Source organism: Triturus cristatus, chromosome 12 (genome assembly GCF_964204655.1).
Source record: "Triturus cristatus chromosome 12, aTriCri1.1, whole genome shotgun sequence".
NCBI classification, from domain to species: domain Eukaryota; kingdom Metazoa; phylum Chordata; class Amphibia; order Caudata; family Salamandridae; genus Triturus; species Triturus cristatus.
The window spans coordinates 573,771,413-573,793,899 of NC_140595.1; the positions used below are offsets into that span (position 1 = coordinate 573,771,413).

Genomic DNA, 22,487 nt, shown 5'->3' on the forward strand with positions numbered 1-22,487 from the left:
GCGTATAGGCTAGGAGTCGCGTACCGGTCGCATTGAAATCGCTCACTAACCACGTACCCGCCGCATACCATGCGCAGATGCTATCGCGTAAGGATCGAGAACGGTGCTCTTAGGGTGCGCGGATCCAAAAACATTGAAAAAAATATATAAAATAAAGTTTTGCACATATAGTTAAAAAAATATTTTGAAAAATATAAAAAAATATGTTTGAAAAACCCATTAAGTTCAAATAATATTTGTTAATTTTTAAAAGAATTAATTGAAAAAATACTTTTAAAAATGGTGATAAAAAAGAATTTTAACAAAAATGTAATTAATGAAATGACACACTGAATTTGAAAAATATAGAAATCCAATCAAAATCATTAAACATGATATCTTTAGAGATAATTTATAGATAGGAATTAGCATTTAAAAAACCTTTGAAATTCACTGAAAAAACCATAGGTTTCATGCACGTTATAGTTAGAAATTGGCGTTTAAAAAACCTTTGAAATTCACTGAAAAAACCAAAGGTTTCAGGGGCGTTATAGATATGAATTGGTATTTAAAAAACCTTAGAAATTCACTAAAAAAAACATAGGTTTCAGGGGCGTTATAGTTAGCTGGACATTTCCCTCGTACAAAACCCTAGAAATTCCCCTGTTATAGTTAGTTCATCTAACTATAACTCGCGCCCCCGCAATGCACTGCTGATGACGTCAAATATTACATCACTCATGACATGGTCAGTGACATCACTGATGACATCACTGATGACATCTCAAATGACATCACTGATGACATCACTGATGACATTGTGTGTTTTTCTGAAAAGTTTAAATATGTTTTATATATTTATAGTGAAAGGCCTATGGAAGAATGAGTAGGTGTACAAGTGTGTGAATGGATGATTTTCTAGGTGCGTAACTAACTCTATAAGTGAGCCATTAAATGTATCTTACTGCAGACTAGTGACTAAACTGTGTGAATGTCTGTATGTTTCTGTCTGTTGGTGTATAAGTGGCTGCATGGTTTTGTGAATAGCTATATGAGTGTCTATATGGGTTATCGATTGGTTGTCTGAGGATCTGTATGGGTGCCTGAGTGTTTGTGTGGGTAGGCTGTCTGTGACTCTGTGCATAGATGTGTGAGTGGGTGATTGTATGGGTGCATAGTTTTAAGAGTGCATCTGTGATGAACTGTATGGTTGAGTGAGTGTATGTATGGGTGTGTTAGGGATTGAATGTATATCTCAGTGGTATATTTGTGACTAACTACATATGTGAAAGGCAGTATATATGCGTGTAAGAGTATATAAGTGGGTATATGTGAGAGTGTGTGATTGTGAGAGTGGCTGTATGGATGAGTGTGTGCTTGTATCAATGATTGTATAAGAGCGTAAGAATGTGGTACTATTTTTATGAGTAAGTGAACTTGTGTGTGTATAACTGCATAGGTGAGTAAATGGGAGTGTGATTAATTATTTCCATGACTGACTAGGTGTGTGAGTATGTCTATGGATGTGGTGGTGTCTGAGTGTCTATATAGGTATATAAATGCATATGATAGTCCCGTACTGAGTGACTGTAAGTATGAGTGACTCTACAGGTGAGTGAGTGGAGGTGTGTGTAGACCTAAGAGTCAATGAGTGTGTATGTAGTTATTGGTATTGGAGTATCTATGGTTTTGAGAATGGAAGTCTGAAATTTTGAGTCGGTGTATCAAAGGTTATATTAGGGTGTGAGAAGATGCTCTAATTTATCACATGGATGACGTCATCAGTGATGTCATCAGTGATGTCATTTGAGATGTCATCAGTGATGTCATCAGTGATGTCACTGACCATGTCATGAGTGATGCAATATGTGACATCATCAGCAGTGCATTGCGGGGGCGTGAGTTATAGTTAGCTGAACTAACGATATCAGGGGAATTTCTAGGGTTTTGTATGAGGGAAATGTCCAGCTAACTATAATGCCCCTGAAACCTATGTTTTTTTTAGTGAATATATATATGGTCACTGAAAAAAGCAAACATTACAAGGGGACGTTATAGTTAGGTTCAGAGTTTCAACACACAAACCCATAGAAATTAAGCAGTTATTGTTATCTCAAGTAACTGCAATTCGTGCTCTAAGGTAACTCTAACTCACGCCCCCACCATACACAGTTTTCTCATCAATAATTTTACTGCAAATGTTGCAGTGATATTATTAATGATGTCATGAGTGATTATATACTGCACTAGCAGTGCATGGTGAGGGTGTGAGTTATAGTCACCTTAGGGCACGAGCTCTAGGTAATTGAGATAACTATAACTACAACTGCTGAATTTCTATGGTTGTGTGTGTGTAAAAACTGAACCTAACTATATAGTCCCTGTAACCTTTAGTTTTTCAGTGAATTTCTGTTTTTTAAAATGTTATTTCCTAACTATAATGTCCCTGTAACCTGGGTGTGGGAGTGGTTGAATGGGTGTGCAAGTAGGTGTGTGAGTGTGTGGTGAGTCTGAATAGGTGTGTGAGTGGCTGTATAGATGTGTGAGCGGTTTTGTGGGTGTGTGAGTGAATGTGTGAGTGGTTGTGTCTGTGTGTTTTTGGTGTGTGAGTAGGTGTATGGAAGCTATGTAGGTCTGTGAGTGGGTTTGGATTGGTTTGAAGGTCTGTGAGTGGGTGTGTGAGTGGCTCTATGGGGGTGTGAGTGCACATGTGAGTGGTTATGTGGGTATGTAAGTTGGTGTGTAAAAGCTGTGTAGGTCAGTGAGTGTGTGTGTGGTTGTGTCAGTGTTTGTGTGAGTGTCTGAGTGGGTGTGTGAATAGCTGTGTGACTGGCTTTGTGGGTCTGTGAGTGGGTGTGTGGGAGCATGTGTGGGTGTGTTAGTGGTTGTGTGGGTATGTAAGTGGATTTGTGAGTGTTTGAGTAGGTATGTGGATCTGTGAGTAAGTGTGTGTTTTTTAATTGAAGTCTGGATCTCAGGATCCTTCCTGAATCCACCCGAATCAATGAAGATCCAGGGGGGATCAGGTATCCTTGTGTGGTTAAAAAAAGGTTTTTGGACAATTTCCTGCCCATGATGGGTCTCTCACAGACCCTACCGTTAGTCCCATGAAGTCAGGGTACCTCTATCCTGATCACTTTTGAACTTTATTTTTCCTGCTGGGAACTGAGTCCCAGTTAACAAAATGGCAGCTGCAACTTTCCTCTCAGGTTGGTTTTCTTTTAATATCTCAAAAACTACTGGACGGATTCACACAAAATACCAAAAGCACTCTTTCTGCACTAAGAGCTAGCCAAATTAGGTGTAATTCCATCAAGCAGTTTGGGCTGTAGTTATTTTCAAAATTCCTATGGGACTTAACATGGGAAACGTACTTTTTTAAGACCCCCCCCCCCTCCACCCTCCCCTTTTCTCGGCCAGCTCTTGATGGATCACCCTTTAACTTTCCATCCACAAGACCCAACTTGACACTTTTTAAAAAATGTTGTGAAAATTTGTCAGATTTGTCAAACGGTGTCAAAGATGTAGGCAAGTCAAAAAACGCTTCATGCACATTTGATGCATATTTCCTATAGGACGTTCTTCTCCTTTCCTCAGGGTTCAAGCCTAATGTCCTATACAATTCAATCTGTTTTAAAATACAATTCATGTTATTTACAAGCTTTTATCAAACGTATGAGACCCCTTTACATGGATTGCAGCAAGTGATTTATAAGCACTATGGTACTTTTTGAGGTCTGAAATTTCTTAGATGGGCTGTCTTACAAACCTATGACATTTTGTGGATTCTTACATTCTCCCCTTAGGGCTGCCAAGTTTTGATGATGCAACACAATAGTCCTTTTATTAGACCGCAGATATGAGATGCGGTGGAGCATGTTATTGAAAGCAAACGCTTGTCTTTTGATCTGCTCTTAATGCTCACAAGAAGATATATTTAGTGCTGATTTATGTCTTTTTTGTAGTGTCTCTCACAACAACCTTAGCTGTTTTAGAAAGTATGGTAACCAGTAAGTCTATATTTATCTTGGAAATGTATTTTTAAATTTCATGAATGAGGTGTGAGCTTGCGCCCAGGAACAAAACAATAGGTTGACCTGAATGGGCAGAGTTGACCCGTCTGAGTCTGACAGAATATGTAAGGAAGACTGGCAGAATACTTGCTGTCATTAATGTGTCAAGTGTCGCTTGAATGTCACATCCTGCTTGACATGTCTGCTGGGGCTTCTCATATGACACTTGGAATGCTCTTCAAGGCGGCCACCATTGTCACAGGCAAATGTTAGCTGACACTTGGGCAGGGCCCTTTTGTTGTCCTCCCTCAGTCATGCCTCAATCACAGTGGGCCTGTTCTGAACTTACAGCATCACAGTCTGTTTGAAAGGTCTTTTAGCTTACATATAACATTTGGAGTGCACTTCAAAGGTGGGAAACAGAATGCCAAATTCATTTGTGTGCATCTACGGTGTGGTTGCTGAAAGCAAAGCTGTGCCATACCAGACACCTGTCTCTTTGGTTGTTGTGGGTACAGGGACTGCATCAAGCTGGATTTTTGTGTTCAATATGAGAGGATACTTGAATCACCATAGCGCTTCCCCACACACACACAACGCAGCCCTCAGAGCCCAAGTTTAGTTTTCCCAAAGACTTTGACCATCATGAAAATGCCCAAAGTGGGTAGGGTTAGCCCAGGAAACCTTTACCCCATTGATTAGGGCATACCCATGGGCCATTCCTACTCACTAGTTTGTGCCATGCATAAATGTAGCACCTCCAGGTACACACACCAGAACACTCCTGGACCGGAGGAAGATCATAAGAGGACGGACTGAGTCTGCCGTCTGCAACCTAAGAACAACCCCAGAGGACTAGACCTGCTCTCTGTCTTGTACCCAGGACAAAGAAGGGCGTTCTAAGGTCCATAAGGCTGACTTCCTGCTAAAGCTATATGTACACATCAAGCAACAAGAGGCTTTTTGCTGGACATGCCCAGCTGACTAATGGCAATTGAACCTTAATTGGACTCTCCTATTGGCCTGCCTGCGACCCTGTAGTCTCTGAGTGCCTCCACTGAGGGGCTTTAAAAGTGTGCTCCTTTGGTGGATTGTGACTAAAGTCAGAAGCTAAAATATTAGACCAGGATTAACCTGGTTAGTATAACTGACCTGCACTCCAATGTGGTCAGCATCAAATTGCACCTAAGTTTGGTTTTTCCACAGCTATTGACTATCTTTGGCACTTTGTGCTTTTTGTACTATTTCTACTTACAAATGTAAATTTCATATGTCTGGTTCACATTATAGACTTTTTGTGATTTTGGAGCCTTTTTGTTTATTAAATTATCCTCTATTTTTTCAATCCGTTTTAGTATATTTATTGTTTTGCATTTAGACGTTATTTAGTACTGCATAAACACCTTTCACATTGCCTCTAAGATAAGTCTGGTTGCTCTGTGCCATAGCTACCAGGGAGTTGAGCTTAGGTATATTTAGTGACTTTAGTGGTTCACCCTGTCAAAGACTGTGAATATTACTTGAGGTGGACACTTTACCCCCTTCAACTAATCATAACGCTATTGCTCACAAAATTCAAATAGCATTAATGTTATTCCATGAAGTCATCCTTAAAGGTGTGTACAAAAAGGTTTATAATTCTGCTGTTTCAACACTCTGCCTTTAAACCAAGTTAATTTAGAGGAGATGGAAGCCCAGGCCTCTGAGATACTTCTAGGTGGCATAAGGCCAATCCTGTGTGGGAACATGTATCGGATGAAAAGGTGTAAACATTAGCTATATTTTGGAATGATATATCCATTCCTATTCTGCAGATTGAAGTAAAGGTTCAACCAATAGATATTGCATGAAATGCATTCATGTACACTTCTCTTGCACGTTAGAAACAACACAGTGTCAGAACCCCATTTATAAGGAACCTGTGGTTCATAGTTATTTGTATCAAAATAACCCAGGAAATAATATCTATATTAATTCAAAACACTTATCTAGGAACGCGGCATCACTCTTATTTTTAATTTAAATCCTTCCTACATAACCACACACATGATGGAAAATGTTATTAATTTATCCTAGATCTAGACATTTGAGGTAACACACGGCTAATAATTAATGCCAATGCTATTCAGTTTTTACATTGTCTCTCTTCCTGATATTCTAGATTCCTTGATAATCACATTAGTATAGATGATACAGAGCTCCATTTTAAGCTTTAAGATACCTCTGGCAGAAAACTTAATGTATCAAGTCAAAATACTTTATTCGGTTAAAAGAAAATAACCATAAAAGCAACAAAAATACAAGTACAGTTAAAAATAATACAATATATAGTTATTGTTACAGGGGAGAAGTGCAAACGAATTTCCATATGGGCAGTTTAACCAATTAACTGTCCATTGATTTACGTAATTTAAAAACATTTAAAAAAAATTCTGCCAACAAGGCAACAATAAATACAGTGTCCATTCTTTGCAATTCTAAAAATGCTGGGCGGCATCTATTTTACTTCAACTCTTTAAGGATTGGGACAATACATTTTTTACGGGGCAGGGTATAAAATCTACAAAAGAACAGCACATGAATATCAGATTGCGAGGATAATTCATCACATGGACATAAGCAAAGTTCATTAGACCAAGAATTCATTTCTGGGAAAGTTAATAATCTAAAAACTATATTAAATCTAAAATGTGTAAGACGAAATCTGTCGTGGGTTGCCATAGAGAGACATAAGTATGGTTGTAAATTTGCGCCACTCAATATCAGCTGGTGGGAACACACTGTCTTTTTCTTTTTTTCCTCAGTCTTTTTTCCCTGAGATGTTCCATACAGGATTTTTTCAATAATTTTCTGGAGATGTGTACCATTGACAGTGGATCCTCAAAATATTGTTCACAATATATCTCTGTCAGAAAGGTCTTCACATAATTTAACCATTTGAAAACACTTACATTTTCAAGTTGTAACACATCCTGGATTATGGCACGATTTACAACACACTCATTTACAGTCCAGACCCTGTGCCATAATAAAATGGGCTGAATTCTTATTATATCTGAAATATATGGCTGCCCCAGCTCCTCATGGCAAATTAGGGTTGCAGTACTATCGGGCACGGACAGCATGTACCGCATAAACTTATTTTCAATTATTTGGATAGCATCTATGTTGGCATACCCCCAGAGTCCTGCTCCATAGACAGCCACCGATATACACGTTGCATTATAAACTGTTAAAATTTCTCTGAAAGGCTTCTTTCCCAGTTTCTGTATAAAACTCTTTAGGGCCATTATTGTCTTTGAGAACAAAAGAGTTCTTGCCCTGATCGCGTTTGTCCACGAGCCAGTCTCATGGAATAAGATGCCTAAATAAGAAAACGCAGGCGTGTTTTCTAAACTAGCATTATTTATTGAGATAGTTTTCATCCTTTTCTTAGTTCGCATTCCACAGTTCATGGTAAAAGTTTTACTACAGTTAATTTTTAAGTCCAAACTGTACATGAACTTATTGAAGGATGTTATTAAATTTTGTAGGGCGTTTGGTGTTCGTGCCATTAAAACGGCATCGTCCGCATACAGGCGTGCAGGAATACGCCTATTGCCAGCAACAGGCATATCCCTGCACTCCTGCAGAAGACGATCTTCCAACCCATTTATGTAGATCAAAAACAGGAAAGGCGCCAAGACACATCCTTGGCGTACTCCACGCCCTATCCTAAAAGGTTTACTACATTCCCCCCCTTTTCCATAACGAACAGTTGCTGTAGCCCCAGAATACAGCTCCCTCAAAAAGGAGAGGATTGAATCATCCACGCCCATCCTTTGCATCACTTTCCATAATTTATTGTGGGACACGCAATCAAAAGCCGAAGTTAGATCGACAAAAACAAGATATAGACGCTCCTTCTTTATCGATGTATACTTCTGCTGAAGAAAAAATAAATTTAAACACTGCTCTATAGTTCCTATGCCCCTTTGAAAACCAAACTGAAGGTCACTTATTATCCCATTATCCTCCGCCCAGTTTTGTAATTTGGCTAAAATAACTCTACCCAGGATTTTTATGGACGAGTCAAGTAGGGATATTGGCCTATAACAGGCGCAGTTTTGTCTATCTCCCTTTTTAAAAATGGGAACAATGATGGATGTAAACCATGACCGACTTAGGCCCTTCGCCAATGCTGCGTTAAAAAGCTGTACCAGAATGGGACCCCAGATCTCACTGTTAGCTTTATACAGGTCAGCTGGGATCCCATCTGGGCCTGATGCCTTTCCACCCTTTGTATCTTTTAGGCTCAATAAAACCTCGGGGAGTGTTACCACTATTTTTTCAGGTACCCCCCATTTCTCCCGTGGAATCTCCAGTGGTGGGACTGGTACTCTTTGTGCCTCCATCTCTTTCTCACACAAAGAGGCAAAAACCTTTTGTGGAGACGGTTCTAAACACATATAGAGGGTTGAAAAATGTGTGACCCAGTCATCCTCATTAATTGAAATTTCTATGCGTGCCTTAGTATTATCAAAAAGGAGGGGCGCATTTACCACCCCCCAAAAAGCCGATGTATCTTTAGCTTGTGAGGCATCGCATAGTTGTTCCCAGGCCATCCTCTTTATGTTTTTCTTTCTTTCTTGTAATGCAAGATTGTAACGATTCCTTAAATCTCTTATTTGGATGGGGTTCCGTGGTTCCCGGTGAATAGCATGTTTGAGCTTAGTCAGGGCTCTAGTACATGCCTTATCAAACCATCTTCTGCCATTTTTAGTCCCATTTCTAGAAACCATCCTCAAACTCTCTTTAATTGTTGATGCTATGATATTAAAATGTTCGATTATATTTTCGCTCTTTGAATTTTCATCTAAACAAACTCTGAAGCTATCTGAGCAGATATTAACTAGTTTAGCTAAGAATTCGTTCGGGACCACCTTGCTCCACTTGAGAGAATACCCATTTTGTCTCCCCATCAGCACATCCGGGGCTGCCTGTATCTGTAAACTATCATGTTGGCGTGCTGAAAATGGGCTATCAATTTCGAGTACTTGTGGGTAATGATCACTCAGTGGTAATTCATAAATCTTATAGTTAGAGGCCCTAAATCCAGAAGTATTTGAGCAGATAATAAAATCAATGGTGGTCGATGCACCCCTTCCAATAAAGGTCGGGGCAAAAGATGTTGGGCACACGGTTAATTCATTTGCATATCCCAAATCACAATTAAATAATATCTCGTTTAACAAATCCCCGGTTAGAGTATGGTCAAAATGTGTGAGATTAATGTCTTGCTCTAACATTAAACCACAGATTCCTTTTTGACCCATTTTGCAAAGATGACAATTAAAATCCCCCCCCCATAAAATCATTACTTCCCTCGTCTTGCTAACTATCTCCCCTTGTATATCCTCATTTATCCTTTTCATAATGTTCTGAATTGCGGTACATGGAATATTGTTATAAAAATTAACTATGACAAGGCTAATCCCAGTTTTAGTATCGATCACTAATTTATAATAGTATCACATTGCCTATCCGAAATTCTTATCTGAATGCAGAAAAACTGAACGAAATGTAAAAAATGTCGGAACTGTAGAAAACATGAAATTACTTTTCCTGACGCCACTCAAACCAATTTCCCATCTTTTTCTTGACTTGAGTGCCTTAGTTATGCCCCGCCTCATGGTGACATCCTGGGGTAAAAGCCTGAAACCCTAAAACCCTATGACCTCTATTAACCAAAATGCCAGGATTAGCAGAAGTGTCATCATTCAAACATTCAGCTCCTGATGACAGCACAGGAAGTGACATCAAACGATCTTTTGATTCTGATGATATTAGGAAAAGTGTTGCTACATGAACTTTAATATAATGACATTAAGGTAGTGGCACCACTTAATGCAAAAAAACAAAATACAACTGAAAAATTAAACACTAAGTAACACAACAGGATTCTAAAGCAGATACAAACCTATTTTTTGTCCTACACATATATATATGTGAATGGAGCAGTGTCATAATGTGCTATGAGTGCAGCCATTATATGCCAGGAGTGCTTCCTTGATATGTCAGGTTTGCAGCAGTCATCTGACTAGATACAGATAGCACGGGCTCATCCCCGCATGCTTGAAAATGCAAAGTTTAGCAGCAGCAGAGCAAGTGAAACAAGCATTGGCATAGCCAATAGGTCTCGCTTTTGGGACCTTGTAAGTATTTAGTTATGCAGTACAATATCCTTGGTACAATAACATCAACTTTTGCATGGCCAAACACTTATAAGGTACAAGGTTTAGCCATGCACCAGCTGGTGTTGTTGCACCAAGGATATTGTGCTGCATAACTAAATACTTATAAGGTCCCAAAAGCGAGAGACCTATTGCCTATGCCAATGCTTGTCTTTTTAGCCACATCTCAGACTCTGTTTCCACACTCAAATACCCTACCAACTCAAGATCTATTTATGAAACCCATGAGATTGCCGCAAGATGCCACAAGAACACAGCTGGCAGGCTTCAGCGCAACGCAAAAGTCTGCATGTGTTCTCTCTGAATGTGTGCCAGAAACAACCACTGTAAGTTCGTTTGGGGACAGCTTGTGCACAATATACTTGTAACAAGTAGGGCTAAAAAAGAACACAGACTTACCTGCAATATCTGTAGACTTAAAACTATGTTTATTATCTCTTGGCCTATGAAAGATCATGTTATGTTTTGACAAACCATGCTGGAAAGACCTTCACAGTTGTACACAGTGCACAATTATTGAAACCCCCCTTGACGTGTTACGATTTGTGAGTGCTTCATAGACCGTTCAGAAAATGAATCTTGCTGCTTCACTTATTTGAGAGGTTTGATTAAACCAGTTAGACCTTAAGAGGCGATGACTCTGGTACAGATCCTCCTAATGTTTTGTTTTATTTTTTCTCACCAGGCCTGCTTCTCCGAACCCCATAGATGATGCAGGACTGTTATCCTTCACCACATTTTCATGGATGACACCTCTTATGATGAAAGGATACAACGCGCATCTGACCGCAGACGATATGCCACCACTGTCATACTATGACAGTTCTGATGTAAATGCAAAAAGGTATTTTGAGAAAAGAATTTTGAGATTGGAATGTAAAGGGGCAAAAATGGTATTTGTGACTGCCTATACTGAATGCAATTCATTTTATAATAACCCTTCAGCCAAGATATACTGATTAAATAAATATGCACGGCATACCAAATTAAATGCCACTGTCACCGGAGCTAGACTTTACCAAAATTTGGGTCACTTGAAATTTCACGTAATTCAGAATTTGCTCAGTTGCTCAATATTTTTGAAAAATTGAGGTTGACACCATTGGAGAAAGGCCAGTGGCAATTTACATTTGTCATGCAGAGTGTGCAATTTTTTTGTTTATATGATTTGCTCCTCAGAGAAAGACATGCCCTGTCAACACGATGTGTTTGTTTTAAAAAATCCAAAAGCCTCAAGGTGGATAATTCTGATTTTTTTTTTAAAAGGCACTGGCCGTTTTCTTAATAAAGCAGTAGTGATTAAGTTGCGGGAAATTACAAAGTCCTGAATCTGGGATGTGGAACTTGGATTTTAGATCTTCAAATATCTTTAGTTTATTATCAGAGGGCAAGTCCATTTTGGAGAGTCCATTATCTTACCCCAGCTTCCAAATAATATCTCTGCCTTCAGAGTATTCCGCTGTTTTGCCATATTGGTGTCCAAGACTGAATTCCAGCGGCTGCTGCTCTGCTACGGTGGAGGAGCGTCGCCCCCCCCCCCCCATCAGCCTAAAAACTTTAAAAATAAAATGATAATAAAAGTGTTTATTATCGTTTTATTTTTCTTACAATAACCAAGGGTAGCGGGCAGACTAAGTATCCCCCACTAGCCGCCAACACATATCCCCCAAAATATCCATCATCATCTGGCCAAAGTAGTTCACCAGCACACGGATGCTGCTTAGGAAGCAGCTGGAAGCGAGTCAGCGACCCGCGGCAGCCCAAACTAAAAGGACGACTGAGGTGGCGTGGGACGCTTGAGGCAGCGCCCGAGAGACCAATTATGGCACCGGCCGTGACCCATTGCTAACTGTGGCGGCCAGCTGGCGAAGTGAGGGTGGGGACGGATGGAGGGGTGAGTGGCTCTGTCGCAAAGGGACCCGCCTTGCTGATGAACTGAGGGAGCACCCGACGGCCTAAACAATTAAAACCAGCGCTGGCCCCCTGGACCCCAATGGGGGTGTTTGGAGCAGTCCGCGCTGCCCCGTCATGACAAGGAGAAAGCTAGCCCAGTGATTGATGGGCCGGCCTGGAGTCCAGACGAGGCACGAGTAGAGGAGGCGAACAACAGCTGCAGACATCGTGGCCACGGGCTGAGCCGAAAGCGAAAATCAGCTGGAGGTGCCGGCTGCGAACCTGCGCAGGTTGGAGGCCCGAGGAGGACTCCCAAAGTTAAACACACAGAGGACAGCCGCAGGCCCATACCAGGACCTGCTTGCGTGCCGATGCTGACCGGGCTGTGCCGGTGCCCCAGTGAGTAAATATAGATCCGGTAGGGGCACCTGCTGCTACAGACTAAAGGAAGCTGGAGTTGGGGACTGCTGTGTTGGGACTGGGAATCCATGAGCAGGAATAACCCCCATCGGATAGAGATGTGGGCCTTTGGGGGATGCCGGGCGTGGTCGCAATCCCAGGAATACCCCGAGGCAGGCATACAAATCAATAGGGGCAGATGCACTCTGGCACTGATTTATCGCACGGACGGGAGTGGGGGCTCGCTCTCTCTCCCCCGCAAGGGGCTCCAGGGATCATGCCGGCAGTGCAGTGCTGAACCAGTTGACGGGACGCTGCCACACTCCCACACCAAACAATAGCTGCTTGATGACCCTTGCAACTACCAAGAAGAAGAGTGACCAAATAACAACGACAACACGACCTGGTGCACTGGGAGAAGCTGTGGAGGCTTATAGTTGACATTAACCACTCCTCAGGCTGCCACGGAGCTTCCATTGGAAAAAGAAATAGAGTGACAGTGGTCCGTACCAAAGGCCCAGGTCTTGGTCAGACCAATCAAATAGATAAGTACACGATCATGATGGGCAGAGAAGTGGGTTCAACCAGAAATCCAGCAACAACTAAAGAAGAGAAGCATACGTCAGACCCCTCATTGAAAGACATCATGAAAGCAATCACCGTCCTGCATGGTACTGTGGAGCCTAAGCTTGACTCGGTGACATAAGAGGTGAACCTGTTCAGGGCAGATTTTCAAAAATTGGCAGACAAAATGTCCACAGTCGAAGCAAACATTGGGGGCCTGCAATCCAAAAGTAAACATCTGGAGGAGCAGGTGTCTGTCCTGACGAAACGGCATACTAAACACATGGCCCGCCTGGAAGACCAAGAAGGCAAAGCCTGCCTCAATAATATCCGAGTGGTGGGGGTCCCGGGGAGAATGGAGGAGCAGTCAGTAGATCTCTTCTTGGAAGATTTGATTCTCCACAAACTCAAACCCAAGTGCTTGTCCACCTTCTCTTCTGTAGAGCGAGCGGATCGAGTGCTGGGGCCATGTCCATGCCCGGGGCCTCCCTGCACAATCATAGTCTGCATACTCAACTTCAGAGATGGAGATGCCATCTTACAAGCGGCACGGTCAAGGACAACCTCCACTATGAAAACACCACCATCCGCTTTTTCCTGGATTTCATGCTCCAGAGGCCACGCCAAAGATTAACCTTCGATGTTTTGAAAAGGACCCTCAGAGACAAAAACATGAAGTACATGATGCTGTACCCCGCCAAGCTCAGGGTGTTGGCAGACGGGAAATTGCATATCTTCACGGCGCTGTAAGAGGTATGGGAATGGTTGGAAGGCTGGAAGACGGTTGTGCGAAGGGACAATGAGAGCGGACGCCTGCCGCGAAATAACAGCTACAGAGAAAGCGAGGTCTGGCCTCCCGTGCAGCCAAGTGCAAGATGCAGATACGTGACACCAGTGGGCTGTAATGAATTCCTGGGTGCTTCTTGTTCTGGGTGTTGGGCGTTGTGAGATGAGGGAGGCTTTTCGATCTCAGCCATCTGTACTCCATCCTACAGTTTGAGACTTTGCCCTAGAGATGCTCCCCATCCCCCCAGACTTCCGCAATGTACTGTCCTCTAGGGAATTGGCGGTATTGACCTATCCATACTAAGTGGATTCCTAATCGACGCCGGCGCGCACTCGCCACCCTTCTTTTGTTGTCATAGAAACACAGCTTGGCAGACAGGCACTCTGCATGTTGGGGATATGGTTTTTTTTAAACTTGCCAAGCAGGGATGCAGGGGGGGGAGGGGGGAGTTGGGGGAATTCTTTCTCCTTGTTGTTAAGTGGATTCATGTTGCTCGTAACAGAGATAGCCGATACACAACACGTATGCACTGGGTTCATTGCAGGGTAGAGTCGATAGAACCTGACACATCTATGATGGAGGTAAGACCAGCTAGCATACGTGCATGGAATCGGAATGTAAATAGTCTGGGGAACAAAATTAAATGTACACTAGTCCTGCAGCACATTAAACGCCACTCCCCAGACGTAGTATTGATACAAGAGACGCATCTGAAGGGAAGCCACTATGAAGCCCTAGACCGCTTTGGGTTCAAGTTAGCCGCTCACTCTGGATATTCGGCGGGTTCCCGGGGTGTAAGTGACAGCAATGGGACTGGTGGACTTATGGATGACCCAAAACCCTCCAAAACAACAGTACTACTTGGCACGATATGGGTCATTCTCAAGGCTCGACTATCTACTCATACGCCATGATCAGGTGGGGAGCTTTGAGAAGTCGATACATCAAGCGAGAGGTATCTCGGACCACTCCTAACTAAGCATTGTCCTTAAGGGACCAGTTACTAGCAAGGCAGAATTCCCCAGGATAGATCCTTGGGACTTGCAGGACCCCAAACCTTTGACATCCCACCAGACGCTTTGGGAGGCTTTTAAGACAGTATTGCAAGGGCAGGACAAAGCATTGATAGGAGGGAAGAAAAAAGAGGAAGTGCCTAAAATCCAGACCCTAGAACAGGAGATACTGGCATTGGAGCGGGAGGTGGTGGACAGTAGAACTTAGGGCTATAACATAAATTAACTCTGTCAGCAAGATCTGTGAGCCCTGGCTGACAATGCAGCTCGGACACATGCACTAGCCACGCAGCGCCGGCTGTATGATGTAGGAGATAAGGCCTCTAAGCTGTTGGCCTGGTTGGTGGAGGTCAAAGACAGAGACGATGCCCTTCAGACAACAAACACAGCAATTTGCAGAGACCTTCACATGCTACTACTAAGGTCTTAATACCCCAGTCAGCTCAAGATCTGAAAGAGACTTTGAAGAACTGCTTACGACTTCTCACTCTGGACAATCACTACAGACTTGAGAGATGCTCTAGAGGATGACCTCATGGAACAGGAATTATCCAGCGCCCTTGGATCATTAAAGTTGGGGAAAGCAGTGGGCCCCGATGGGCTATCGGTCAAGCTGTTCTAGGGCTGAACCACCAAAATTGTACAACCGATGCTCAAAATGTTTGAAGAGGTGAAGGAAACTGGCACTCTTCCCATGGACCAGTGCACAGCCATGATAGTGTTGATACATAAGTCAGGCAAACCTCCAGACATCTGCAGTTCATACTGGATCTTGCTCCTGAATGTAGAGGCGAAAGTGCGGGCCGAGACCCTAGCTAATAGGCTTGTGGCTGTCCCCACCACCATCATCCACATAGACCAATCTGGCTGTATGCCACGTAGAAGTACCAGTCACAACCTACGGAAGCTATATGGAGTCCTACACATGACAAATGCCCTCTCACCCCAGCAGACGGCCCTGATGGCACTGGATGCCTCAATGGCCTTTGATCGCATAGAATGGCCTTATCTGTTCATCATGTTGTCGAGACTGGTCCTCGATCCAAAATTCTGTGACTGGGTAAAATTGCCATGTAGAAGTACCAGTCACAACCTACGGAGGCTATATGGAGTCCTACACATGACAAATGCCCTCTTACCCCAGCAGATGGCCCTGATGGCACTGGATGCCTCAATGGCCTTTGATAGCATAGAATGACCTTATCTGTTCACCATGTTGTCGAGACTGGTCCTCGATTCAAAATTCTGTGACTGGGTTAAATTGCTCTACCAAGCTTTACTGGCGAGAGTGAGAGTCAAGGGGTCATTGTCAAGACACTTCTCGCTGCGTGGGGGAACCAGCGTTATTGCCCCCTGTTGCCTCTATTTGCCCTAGCGCTGGAGCCCCTGGCACACTGGATCAGGACGGATCCAATAATTTGGGGCATCTCAGCACCTGGCGAATGGGAGGAGAACCTCTCCCTGTACGCTGACAACATCATTTTATACCTCTCAAGGCCTTATTTCTCCAAAGCGAGAGTCCTTACATCTTCGAACTCTTCGGGAGCTATTCAGGCTATACCATAAACTGGCCCAAATCAGTCATGTTCCCCTTGTCATGGTCCTTCCCCGAGCCTTCCGGCGAAATGTGTGGCTCCGACAGTCAAAGAAGTCTTTAAATACTTGGGCATCTTTGTAATGCGCAATCACCAGATATTCTTGCAGCAAATCCTCTTCCCCCAACCGAACAGACTTTAAACCGACATCAGCTTGATATCATAGATTCAGTTTCCTCAGCAAACCCCTTATGCCCCTTATTAACAGTTTTTCTTTCACTATAAAATTAACCTGGAATAATACAACCATGCCTGAAGTGCCTTGCCAAAGATAGTACTCTACTACAGTCTTCCATGCCAGTAAACTATGCCTACTGCCCACTGGAAATAAGTGTATGGTAGAGTTTAAAGTTTTCCTTCCAATATAGCCACAGCCAAACCACCAATGACCTGACCTCACTTATAGACAATGTAGACTTTTAATGAAGTTCTGTGAAAATCCTATATTCAAATGTACACGGATCTATGGTCCAAAAGTTCATTTATGGCCCTGATATACCAGCAGCATAACACAAAGCAGCCCACTTTCTTCTCTTCTGTGCAAAAGTCACAGAAAAATTCAGTTCACCTCACATGTTCTCTAAAATACCCAGAAAATACTTGAAATTGGATGCATTTGCTGTAAAAATGTAATAAAGTTGGTTATAAAACAATCAAATACCAAGAAAATAGTGATTACTGTCATACATTTTCCACTATCTATGTAGTACTGAAATAGTGTTACAATAATGAAAGTGAAATTGCGCATGTTTACTAAACAGTAGACTGCATATGCGATATTCAAAGGAAAGCAGTCGTCCTGAGACTAGATAAAATATAACACGGCTCGGACCCTTAAAATAAATAGAGGCATGTTCAGCTAGAGCAGGGTTCTCCAAAGTCGGTTCCGGAGGGACAGATACATGCAAGGTTTTTAGCATATCCGCATTTAGATAAATGTAGTTATCTTAAAAATCTGGCATGGATCCGACCCTCCAGGACCGACTTTGGAGAACTCTGAGCTCGAGCAGTAAATATAAAGAAAAAAGAGCACAATAACAACACATTTAGATAAATAAATGCATGTACAGTAAAATCAAAAGAATATAAAACTAATGAAGGAACAAAATTTCATACAGAAAATACAGTTAAGCACATAGTAATAACTGATTTTGAAAAAGTGCTGTTTATATTTCAGTTGAAAACATGGAGGACTGTAATGCTTCCACCATCATAGAATCCTGAGATTTTATGCAAGGTGGCTAGTTGATTGAGAGCACTAAGAAAATTACAATGCACATAAAGTAAATATAAAGCAACCTGTATGAAAAGATTTCAGTATTCTACCAGGTAAAACAAAGTATTGCAAGGTTTGCAGTCAAATCTTTTAGACCCAGGAAACAATATGTTGTCCCCGGTTCTAGAGTTTGGTTTGTAAGCAACTTAATACGTGGGTATTTCGCAACCACATGCCACACCAGACCAATGGCTCAGGACAAGGCATGAAAGATCGTTCTACTGACTGGAAAGAAATTGGTCTGATCCTTGAGAAAAGATAGCAAATGCAAACTATGTTAAAATCAAAGGGTCTCATATGGAATTTGGAGGTGATTGGGCAATATCAAGTCACTAACATCGTTAAGAGACAGGGAGCAGTGAGATACTAACAGCAGAGCCTCAGTTGACTGGGCCGCCAGAAACACCTGCCCATCCTCCCTTATGTAGTGAACATGGCATGAGAGGGGCCATGCTGTTTAATGTCCCCTTTATGATTTGATCCAGCTGGAGTTTTGATGCATATGACTGCGTAGGGGAACCAGGGGGGTTGCCCCTGGTGCCTCTACTGTTTGCCCTAGCCCGGGAACCCCTGACATACAGGATCAGAATGGCTCCAATAATTTGGGGCATCTCAGCGCCCGGCAGATGGGCGGAGCCCCTCTCCCAATACGCCAACAACATTATTTTATACCTCTCGAGGCCTTATTTCTCCAAAGTGAGAGTCCTTCACATCTTCGGACTCTTTGGGAGATATTCCGGATATACCATAAACTGGCCCAAATCAGTCATGTTCCCCTTGTCAGGCCCTTCCCCGGAGCTTCTGACGAAATGTGTGGCTCTGATAATTGAAGAAGGCTTTAAATACTTGGGCATCTTTGTAACCCGCAATCACCAGATATTCTTGCAGCAACTCCACTTCCCCCAACTGACCAGACTTCAAACCAACAGCAACTTGACATCATATATTCAGGTTCCTCACCAAACCCCTTATGAACCTTATTAACAGATTTTCTTCTACTATGAAATTAACCTGGAATAACACAACCATGCATGAAGTGCCTTGCCAAAGATAGTTCTGTACCACAGTCCTCTATGGCAGTAAATTATGCCTACTGCCTACTGGAAATAGGTGTATGGTAGAGTTCAAAGTTTTCCTTCCAAGATAGCCACAGCCAAACCACCAATGACCTCACTTATGGACAATGTAGACTTTTAATGAATTTCTGTGCTAATCCTATATTCAACTGTACACAGATCCATGGTCCAAAAGTTCATTTATGGCCCTGATATACCAGCAGCATAATACAATGCAGCCCACGTTCCTCTCTTCTGTGTGAAAGTCACAGAAAAATTCAGTGCAATTCACATGTTCTCTAAAATACCCAGAAAATACTTGAAATTGGATGCACTTGCTGTAAAAATGTAATAAAGTTGGTTATAAAACAATCAAATACGAAGAAAATAGTGATTACTGTCAGTCATTTTCCACTATCTATGTAGTACAGAATTAGTGTTACAATAATGAAAGTGAATTGCGCATGTTTACTAAACAGTAGACTGCATATGCGATATTCAAATGAAAGCAGTCTTCCTTGAGACTAGATAAAATATAACACGGCTCGGACCCTTAGAATAAATACATGCATGTTCAGCTAGAGCAGGGTTCTCCAAAGTCGGTTTCGGAGAGACAGATACATGCAAGGTTTTTAGCATATCCGCATTTAGATAAATGTAGTTATCTTAAAAATCTGGCATGCATCCGACCCTCCAGGACCGACTTTGTGGAACTCTGAGCTCGAGCAGTAAATATAAAGAGAAGCATTTGCAATGCAATAGGTCTTGCATTTGTGAGAGTTTAAGATATTGGGATTGTAAATGGCAATGCCTTTTACCTGTTTTGAAAACTAACAAATAAATAAAAGGTATTGTCATTTTAAATGCCAATAGCTCAAACTCTCGTTAATGCGAGACTGATTGCAATGCAAAGAAGCAGCCGCCATTGCCCCGGCCTACTTGGAAAGTGATAGTGCGCATTGCCCGCGGAATGTTGCTGGACAGCATGTTGTGCCTGCAGAAGGACAAAATTCATTAAGGAAATTAGTGCTTACAGACTAAATAAAGCATCCTGTGTAACAAAAGAAGTAAAAGGACAAGTCCTCATCGAAGGTTACAAATGAAGACATGGCAGTAAGGCACTACTAAGGAGGGACTAACAAGCCTACTAACAAATGAGAAGCCAGCATTTACAAAGGATAATGACACAAGCTAATAAAAAATATAGGCAGGGAGTGGTTGGAGCTTCAAATCCATACTCTAATACAGCATGCCTCGCAGAGCAGCGCATGCACTGCTCAGGCTCGACCTAGAAAGCGACGCCTGCCCCATTTTGTAGGTGTGAATGTGTAATGATGCACGTGCGTGACGTAATCACGCAAGCGCTGATCTTCAAATTGACACCGTAGCTGCGGTCGCATCATCAGACCTATTTTACACCTCAAGGCTACTCTGAATCATCACAATATCTTTCAGGCTTATTCCATTTCATACTGCACTCCAAAGGACTGCCAACCTCCGTGAGGCATTCCAGCATGAAACAGCACTACATCCCAATGACCCCACACTTCCGCCCCAAACTACCTAACTGCCGGCCCACCATGATCATCATGCGATCATCCCACCACTGCTGCCCATGGCCTCCTCTCTCCACCCCTCTCAACAGCACACCACCATCCCATCACTACACTGCCTACTGCCACTACTAGAGAAACACCTCACAGTAGGACTCCAGCACCCTCACACTGCCACATACAACTGCTATTCCGCCCTTTCCATTCTCACCTGAAATGATCTCACCACCATCACACTTAGCACATACATTGCCACCTGCATCCACTCTATTCCACACCTGTGCACTACCACCCCATACCACTGAACTACCGCTGCAACGTGATGTCAGTACCACCCACACCAATCAATAACATACCAGCTAAAATACCGCCAGGTACCACCCCTGACACACAGCAAATCACAAGCAACCCACCAACGCCACCACCACGCACTGTACCATGAGTTCATCCATCACACCGAGCAGTGTGCTTTCACCACTGAGAACCACAGTCCCACCCACACCACTGTGCTACCACCTTCCACCACTACATTATACTACTACCACAAATACACTATCATCTAACAGCAGCACATGATCAGCCCGCACAACCACCTTGCCACCCCCTTTACCCCTGAATGAACAAGTCAGAACAGCATATTACCCACACCGCTGCTCTACCACACCTGTCAGTATTCTGTGGCCCCCACACTGTACTACATCACCAGACCACAGGCAGATTGTGCTTGAGGTATGGCAAAAAAACAAATTTCAACATCTCTATATTACAATACCACAACAACAACACACAGTCCAAAGACATAACACCAATATCACAATCCCCCCAATACAACCACAATAACATCACAAAACATCAAATATAAGAACAGAAAATAACAACAAAATACAATGAAATAAGGACAGAGTAACACGTCAAAGTAGTAACACAGCAATAACAACAGAAAACACACAACCTGTTGGAAAAAACAATACAGCACAAACATACAAATCAATAATAGACAACACATAGCAACAACACAATATGACAGATTGACAGCAACGCAGTATATGACAGAATTACATCAACGCAGTATACCAATAAAATCTATTACCACAACACACTTCTACAAAACATCACAAAAGTGAACCAATAATGCAACACAAGAGCCACCCAAGAACACAGCAAAACATGTAATACAAAACAACAACACAGAAATGCAGTTGTATAACATAGTTATACTGTGTTAGGATGTGTTATTCTGTGGTCTGTTTTTCTGTATTGTGTTGTGGTTATGTTATGGTTGTTTTGTTGTATCGTTTTGATGGATTGTTGTATTGTGTTGAGGCTTCAGCTGGAATTCTTGTGCATTTTTTGGGAAGGATGATAAATCAGGCGCTGTGTTGGAAGGGAGTGCACTGAGTCTGCAACATGTTTTGTGTGTTCAGAAAGGCAGTCAAAATGAGTATGCATGTGTTAGCTGCAGGGACATAATGTTGTGGTGGTTTGCGCTTGGTGTGTGCTTATAGTGCTCTACGCATCATTGTTTGCATGCATGTGGAGGTATATATAATATGGGTGTCTGGTGCATGAGGGTGACTCCCCATAAAATAATGCAGGCCCTGGCATCAGGATGCAGTTTTTGGCACAAAGGTGGTAATTCTTGGCATCATGTGGCATCCATTGCAGGTCTGTGCTCACCATGAGCATGGTGCTGGCTTGGGCACACTGCCAGTAATTCTTGGCATACTGTAGACTCTGGTGGCTTGAGAATGGCCACTTCTGCATAATGCGTGCACTGGCATAACAGCGGAGGTAATTCGGTATAGATTGCGGGCAGTTTGACACGACGGTACCCAACCACGTTGAAAGAGACCCACTGGCCTTGTATTTGGGAGTCTTACTGTTTTATTGACATTGTAATTTCTTCTAAAACTTCAGCCGATAATGTTGGCGTAACATATCTGCATACATCCATGTAGGCACTCGCCGGCCCAAGTGAGCATCCTTTGTGGCACTCACTTACTCAACCATTCACCTATGGACTCACTTCTGCAACCATCTGTGGACTTAGCCACCCATTCAAAGATCCAACCATGCGCTCACTTGATCACGCATAAATACATCCAATCACCAATCCAAGTTTGTACA

At 42.6% G+C, this 22,487-nt stretch overlaps 1 protein-coding gene across 2 annotated transcripts in view; it reads left to right on the forward strand.

Annotated features, from left to right (window-relative positions):
* Positions 1 to 22,487, forward strand: part of LOC146776281 (ATP-binding cassette sub-family C member 12-like) — a 1,395,717-nt gene that overhangs the window by 268,288 nt on the left and 1,104,942 nt on the right. For both annotated transcript variants that reach the window (XM_085639684.1, XM_085639683.1), the window contains exon 4: positions 10,911 to 11,069. In XM_085639684.1, the coding sequence (XP_085495810.1) occupies positions 10,911 to 11,069 (159 nt within the window). The remainder of the gene's footprint in view (positions 1 to 10,910; positions 11,070 to 22,487) is intronic.